Source organism: Emiliania huxleyi, assembly GCF_000372725.1.
Source record: "Emiliania huxleyi CCMP1516 unplaced genomic scaffold EMIHUscaffold_731, whole genome shotgun sequence".
NCBI classification, from domain to species: domain Eukaryota; phylum Haptophyta; order Isochrysidales; family Noelaerhabdaceae; genus Emiliania; species Emiliania huxleyi.
Genome location: NW_005196517.1, coordinates 14,594 through 22,193, shown reverse-complemented (window position 1 = coordinate 22,193; position 7,600 = coordinate 14,594). Strand labels below are relative to the sequence as shown.

At 68.4% G+C, this 7,600-nt stretch overlaps 2 protein-coding genes across 2 annotated transcripts; one reads left to right on the top strand and one right to left on the bottom strand.

The window, feature by feature from the left end:
* Positions 1-19: 19 nt before the first annotated feature.
* EMIHUDRAFT_371935 (hypothetical protein) lies at positions 20-4,660 on the bottom strand (the record flags this gene model as incomplete). The annotated part of the gene is made up of 2 exons (XM_005760876.1): positions 3,746-4,660; positions 20-1,896 (listed from the first exon to the last, which is right to left on the bottom strand). A coding segment is annotated over exon 2 (829 nt), but the record flags the coding sequence as incomplete, so codon positions are not given.
* Positions 4,661-5,132: 472 nt separating this feature from the next.
* On the top strand, positions 5,133-6,434 carry EMIHUDRAFT_446335 (hypothetical protein). Its single transcript, XM_005760875.1, has one exon. It carries the CDS (start codon positions 5,158-5,160, stop codon positions 5,740-5,742), a length of 585 nt encoding a protein of 194 aa, XP_005760932.1. The 5' UTR covers positions 5,133-5,157; the 3' UTR covers positions 5,743-6,434.
* The last annotated feature ends 1,166 nt before the right edge of the window (positions 6,435-7,600 follow it).

Below are 7,600 nucleotides of genomic sequence, written 5' to 3'. Positions count from 1 at the left end.
CGAGACGACCACGCGCCTTAGGCGGCGGCGGAGACAGCCGCCCGCCCGCTTAGCCGCCCACGAGGCGGCACACGAGACGAGGCTCGAGTAGACGAAGAGCGAGACGGGCTTACTCGAGGCGGCGGCAGAGACAGCCGCCCGCCACGCCACCCCGCCCACGAGGCGGCACACGAGACGAGGCTCGAGTAGACGAAGAGCGAGACGAGGCGCACTCGAGGCGGCGGCAGAGACAGCCGCCCGCCCGCCACGCCGCCCACGAGGCGGCACACGAGACGAGGCTCGAGTAGACGAAGAGCGAGACGAGGCGCACTCGAGGCGGCGGCAGAGACAGCCGCCCGCCCGCCACGCCGCCCACGAGGCGGCACACGAGACGAGGCTCGAGTAGACGAAGAGCGAGACGAGGCTCACTCGAGGCGGCGGCAGAGACAGCCGCCCGCCCGCCACGCCGCCCACGAGGCGGCACACGAGACGAGGCTCGAGTAGACGAAGAGCGAGACGAGGCGCACTCGAGGCGGCGGCAGAGACAGCCGCCCGCCCGCTACGCCGCCCACGAGGCGGCACACGAGACAAGGCTCGAGTAGACAAAGAGCGAGACGAGGCGCACTCGAGGCGGAGGCAGAGACAGCCGCCCGCCCGCCACGCCGCCCACGAGGCGGCACACGAGACGAGGCTCGAGTAGACGAAGAGCGAGACGAGGCTCACTCGAGGCGGCGGCGGAGACAGCCGCCCGCCCGCCACGCCGCCCACGAGGCGGCACACGAGACGAGGCTCGAGTAGACGAAGAGCGAGACGAGGCGCACTCGAGGCGGCGGCAGAGACAGCCGCCCGCCCGCTACGCCGCCCACAAGGCGGCACACGAGACGAGGCTCGAGTAGACAAAGAGCGAGACGAGGCGCACTCGAGGCGGAGGCAGAGACAGCCGCCCGCCCGCCGCCCCGCCCACGAGGCGGCACACGAGACGAGGCTCGAGTAGACGAAGAGCGAGACGAGGCTCACTCGAGGCGGCAGCAGAGACAGCCGCCCGCCCGCCACGCCGCCCATGAGGTGGCACACGAGGGGCTCGAGTAGACGAAGAGCGAGACGAGGCTCACTCGAGGCGGCGGCAGAGACAGCCGCGCGCCACGCCACCCCGCCCACGAGGCGGCACACGAGACGAGGCTCGAGTAGACGAAGAGCGAGACGGGCTTACTCGAGGCGGCGGCAGAGACAGCCGCCCGCCTGCCACGCCGCCCACGAGGCGGCACACGAGACGAGGCTCGAGTAGACGAAGAGCGAGACGAGGCTCACTCGAGGCGGCGGCAGAGACAGCCGCCCGCCCGCCACGCCGCCCACGAGGCGGCACACGAGACGAGGCTCGAGTAGACAAAGAGCGAGACGAGGCGCACTCGACGCGGCGGCAGAGACAGCCGCCCGCCCGCCACGCCGCCCACGAGGCGGCACACGAGACGAGGCTCGAGTAGACGAAGAGCGAGACGAGGCGCACTCGAGGCGGCGGCGGAGACAGCCGCCCGCCCGCCACGCCGCCCACGAGGCGGCACACGAGACGAGGCTCGAGTAGACGAAGAGCGAGACGAGGCGCACTCGAGGCGGCGGCAGAGACAGCCGCCCGCCCGCTACGCCGCCCACGAGGCGGCACACGAGACGAGGCTCGAGTAGACAAAGAGCGAGACGAGGCGCACTCGAGGCGGAGGCAGAGACAGCCGCCCGCCCGCCACGCCGCCCACGAGGCGGCACACGAGACGAGGCTCGAGTAGACGAAGAGCGAGACGAGGCTCACTCGAGGCGGCGGCGGAGACAGCCGCCCGCCCGCCACGCCGCCCACGAGGCGGCACACGAGACGAGGCTCGAGTAGACGAAGAGCGAGACGAGGCTCACTCGAGGCGGCGGCAGAGACAGCCGCCATCCACGCCACGCCGCCCACGAGGCGGCACACGAGACGAGGCTCGAGTAGACGAAGAGCGAGACGAGGCTCACTCGAGGCGGCGGCAGAGACAGCCGCCCGCCACGCCACGCCGCCCACGAGGCGGCACACGAGACGAGGCTCGAGTAGACGAAGAGCGAGACGAGGCTCACTCGAGGCGGCGGCAGAGACAGCCGCCCGCCACGCCGCCCACGAGGCGGCACACGAGACGAGGCTCGAGTAGACGAGGAGCGAGACGAGGCTCACTCGAGGCGGCGGCAGAGGCAGCCGCCCGCCACGCCACGCCGCCCACGAGGGCGGCACACGAGACGAGGCTCGAGTAGACGAAGAGCGAGACGAGGCTCACTCGAGGCGGCGGCGGAGACAGCCGCCATCCACGCCACGCCGCCCACGAGGCGGCACACGAGACGAGGCTCGAGTAGACGAAGAGCGAGACGAGGCTCACTCGAGGCGGCGGCGGAGACAGCCGCCCGAGACGAGGCTCACTCGAGGCGGCGGCGGAGACAGCCGCCCGAGACGAGGCGCACTCGAGGCAGAGGCAGAGACAGCCGCCCGCCCGCCACTCCGCCCACGAGGCGGCACACGAGACGAGGCTCGAGTAGACGAAGAGCGAGACGAGGCTCACTCGAGGCGGCGGCAGAGACAGCCGCCCGCCCGCCATGCCGCCCACGAGGCGGCACACGAGACGAGGCTCGAGTAGACGAAGAGCGAGACGAGGCTCACTCGAGGCGGAGGCAGAGACAGCCGCCCGCCCGCTACGCCGCCCACGAGGTGGCACACGAGACGAGGCTCGAGTACACAAAGCGCGAGACAAGGCGCACTCGAGGCGGAGGCAGAGACAGCCGCCCGCCCGCCACCCCGCCCACGAGGCGGCACACGAGACGAGGCAAGAGTAGACAAAGAGCGACACGAGGCTCACTCGAGGCGGCGGCAGAGACAGCCGCCGGCCACGCCACGCCGCCCACAAGGCGGCACACGAGACGTGGCTCGAGTAGACAAAGAGCGAGACAAGGCGCACTCGAGGCGGCGGCAGAGACAGCCGCCCGCCCGCCACGCCGCCCACGAGGCGGCACACGAGACGAGGCTCGAGTAGACGAAGAGCGACACGAGGCTCACTCGAGGCGGAGGCAGAGACAGCCGCCCGCCACGCCACCCCGCCCATAAGGCGGCACACGAGACGAGGCTCGAGTAGACGAAGAGCGAGACGAGACGCACTCGAGGCGGCGGCAGAGACAGCCGCCCGCCCGCCACGCCGCCCACGAGGCGGCACACGAGACGAGGCTCGAGTAGACGAAGAGCGAGACGAGGCTCACTCGAGGCCGCGGCAGAGACAGCCGCCCGCCCGCCACGCCGCCCACGAGGCGGCACACGAGACAAGGCTCGAGTAGACAAAGAGCGAGACGAGGCGCACTCGAGGCGGAGGCAGAGACAGCCGCCCGCCCGCTACGCCGCCCACGAGGTGGCACACGAGACGAGGCTCGAGTACACAAAGAGCGAGACAAGGCGCACTCGAGGCGGAGGCAGAGACAGCCGCCCGCCCGCCACCCCGCCCACGAGGCGGCACACGAGACGAGGCTCGAGTAGACAAAGAGCGAGACGAGGCGCACTCGAGGCGGCGGCAGAGACAGCCGCCCGCCCGCCACGCCGCCCACGAGGCGGCACACGAGACGAGGCTCGAGTAGACGAAGAGCGAGACGAGGCTCACTCGAGGCGGCGGCGGAGACAGCCGCCCGCCCGCCACGCCGCCCACGAGGCGGCACACGAGACGAGGCTCGAGTAGACGAAGAGCGAGACGAGGCGCACTCGAGGCGGCGGCAGAGACAGCCGCCCGCCCGCTACGCCGCCCACGAGGCGGCACACGAGACGAGGCTCGAGTAGACAAAGAGCGAGACGAGGCGCACTCGAGGCGGAGGCAGAGACAGCCGCCCGCTCGCCACCCCGCCCACGAGGCGGCACACGAGACGAGGCTCGAGTAGACAAAGAGCGAGACGAGGCGCACTCGAGGCGGCGGCAGAGACAGCCGCCCGCCCGCCACGCCGCCCACGAGGCGGCACACAAGACGAGGCTCGAGTAGACGAAGAGCGAGACGAGGCGCACTCGAGGCGGCGTCGGAGGCAGCCGCCCGCCCGCCACGCCGCCCACGAGGCGGCACACGAGACGAGGCTCGAGTAGACGAAGAGCGAGACGAGGCGCACTCGAGGCGGCGGCAGAGACAGCCGCCCGCCCGCCACGCCGCCCATGAGGCGGCACACGAGACGAGGCTCGAGTAGACAAAGAGCGACACGAGGCTCACTCGAGGCGGCGGCAGAGACAGCCGCCGGCCACGCCACGCCGCCCACAAGGCGGCACACGAGACGAGGCTCGAGTAGACGAATAGCGACACGAGGCTCACACGAGGCGGCGGCAGAGACAGCCGCCCGCCCGCCACGCCGCCCACGAGGCGGCACACGAGGCGAGGCTCGAGTAGACGAAGAGCGAGACGAGGCTCACTCGAGGCGGCGGCAGAGACAGCCGCCCGCCACGCCACCCCGCCCACGAGGCGGCACACGAGACGAGGCTCGAGTAGACAAAGAGCGAGACGAGGCTCACTCGAGGCGGCGGCAGAGACAGCCGCCCGCGCGCTACGCCGCCCACAATGCGGCACACGAGACGAGGCTCGAGTAGACTCAGAGCGAGACGAGGCTCACTCGAGGCGGCGGCAGAGACAGCCGCCGGCCACGCCACGCCGCCCACGAGGCGGCACACGAGACGAGGCTCGAGTAGACGAAGAGCGAGACGAGGCTCACTCGAGGCGGCAGCAGAGACAGCCGCCCGCCCGCCACGCCGCCCACGAGGCGGCACACGAGACGAGGCTCGAGTAGACGAAGAGCGAGACGAGGCTCACTCGAGGCGGCGGCAGAGACAGTCGCCCGCCCGCCACGCCGCCCACGAGGCGGCACACAAAAGGTAAGTGTACGCGGAGCAGCTGAGTAGATACAGCGAATCCTTTGTGTTCACACCTGCAAGAGCAGGTCGGTCCAGATGTCGGGGTAGCGCAGCTGTGAGCGCTGTCAGAGCGGTGTTTCGACACCGATATCGTTCAAGGAGAACGCTGATTCAAAATCCGCTGTTCACACTTCACAGGTAAGTGTAAGTGGAGCAGCTGAGTAGATATAGCGAATCCTTTGTGTTCACACCTGCAAGAGCAGGTGTGAACCGATTTCGGCCTTAGCGGCGGTATATGCCAAACACATACTATGGCTGAGGTGCCGCCGGCCGTGGGTCGGCGGACGAGCGCCTTCAATGCGGCTTGCCTCGCTGTTGGGGCCATCGGGCTGTCCATCAGCGCGTTTGCATATCGCGACAAGCTGGCCGCCTCATGCGGTGCTGCGCAAGATGCGCTCACAGAGCACGGTGAGAATCTTCTGATCTACCTGAGTGAGGTGGCGGACACCGTGTTCCAGAAGATTCACCAGCAGTTTGCGTTTGCGTCGCCCAACGAGGTGCTCGAGGGCCGCGTGCGCCAGACCCTCACGCGCAAGACGCCGCCAGCCAACAAGCAAACCCGGCCGCGGGACGAAGACGGAAACTGGGAGAATGACCCAATGCACGATGGGGTGCAGCACCGCGCGCGGCGCACGCGTCACTCCAGCCCGGAGCCAGCCGAGTCGCCCGCCGCATCCGCGTCCGTGGCTGTGGCTTCGCTAGCTTCCTCACTTGCCTCGCGACCGGGCGCGGGCGCAACCATCGGCTCCGAGTCGGCATTGCAGTTCGATGCTGCCATGGAAGAGGGCGTCCCTGCCCGTGACCTCGGAAGTGGGGCTGCCGGCGAATGGCCCTGAGCGCACGCTTGCCCAGCGCTTCCAGTCCGATCCGGCCGGTCTCATCGGCGCAACGCTCAAGAGCACGTGGGTCGACGAGACATACATGTGCGAAGTGGACATGATCCGCAAGTGCGGCGACAAGTACCTCGCTGGCGTGGTGTACGAGGCGGACGGCGTCTACCAATGGGAGAAGATCGGCTTGCCGCCCTACAACCACACGCTCGTGTCGGAGCCCAAGGAGAAGTGGCTACGCAACGGCAGCGAGTATGTCGACGCGAAAGTGCTCATCAAGCACGAGAGCAACTTCTACCTCGGGGTGGTGATGGCGTGGCTGCCTCCGTCGGCAGGTGACGACACCACGCTTTACAAGGTGTACCACGAGGGGGATGGCGACTACGAGGACCTCGACCACGACGAGCTCATGCACGCGATCGCATTGTACAAGGAGCGCATGTAAGCGCTATTGACGGCAAGCTGTGGCATGCGGACCATGCGATTACCGCTGGCGCACTGCCGAGCGCGACGCTGCCAGACGTGTCGCACTTTAGGTTCCTGCGTCCTCCGCTCGGCGGCATCGTTGGGAGGTAGGGCAGATAGTCTGATAGACTCTCTCTTGATAGTCACCGTGCTGGGGACGAGGATGGAGGCTGCGCTAGCTAAGTTGTTGACTCAGTGACTCTTCATCACTGCTCTAAGTTCGTTTCAACTTCTGAACGATGGCCGTCCAGCCGCATCCTTAACTCCGCGGCGCTCCCATCGGCGCGGCCGCGCCCTTCGACCACGCGCTTGGGGCTTGGTGCCAATGCCAACTGAGAGCTGTAGGGGTCGGGACGCGGGAGATTTGGTGTCGGCCCAGAAAGCAGAATAGCCCGTGTGCAGTGTGCACGCCTGTTTGCTCTCCACGCATCCATGCTTAGAACACACGAGCAGCGCCACGACTCACAAAAGAACGTCCAAGCGCACTTGCGATCTCTACTTACTCTGCATACTCTTAGCAGTTTTCTTGGATCTTATCGTCCTGTGGTGGCGCGCGCAAGGTCTCACCGCCGCCTCTCTCAGCACGCGGTGGCGCAGGCCGCGGTCGGGGCGGTCTGGATCACGCATGACACGGCGCAGGCGTCGCGGGTGGCCACCCGCATTGTGGAGTTCCAGTTAGTGGCCTGCGATGCTCTATGCTGACCGCGCCCACGGCTCTACTACGGTTCATCCTCGTCGAACTACTTTTCGCGCTGAATCACGCTCTCCTCTCCAGTGCTACTTGTGTAAACGACGCCGCGCCGCCGCGGCCCAAAGCAGGCGACGCCACACCACGCGATCGTGTCCCACGAACCTTAGCGCCGTGGTGCCGTCGTTGACTTGCGGCGTGCTCTGCGTGTGTCTCTGCGTGAGAGCGCGGGTTGATGTGCACTTCCATCTATGAGCAAGCCGCCTCCGCCATCGCTGTGACCTCGCGTGCGCAGGGCGGGCTCGCGGCCGCCGGCCCGGCGGCGGTGTGTGGGGGCCTCGCCCCAGAGGCGCTCGGGCAGCACCTCGTGGCGCGCGTAACCCTCGGGCTGGAGCAGCTCCCGCTTCCCCAGGAGTGCCGCACAGAGGTTCCCCCGGCGGTGATGGCGTTGTACGACGCGTGCGCGGCGGCGACGGCGAAGCGCTCGGCACCAAAGGCCATAGGTCGACTTCGCACAGGATCTCACGACGTGATCAAGACCATAAACGGCGAAGCCCCGATGGACCTTAATGGCACTCAAGGCGGCTTTCGCCGACTACATCCAGTTCGCCATTACGTGCCTGCCAGCGGCGACGGGTGCGGCGACTGGCGAGGTGACAGCGATGCCAAGGGCGGCGGTGGGAATGTATGAGGGGGAGCGCAACGTGGCAG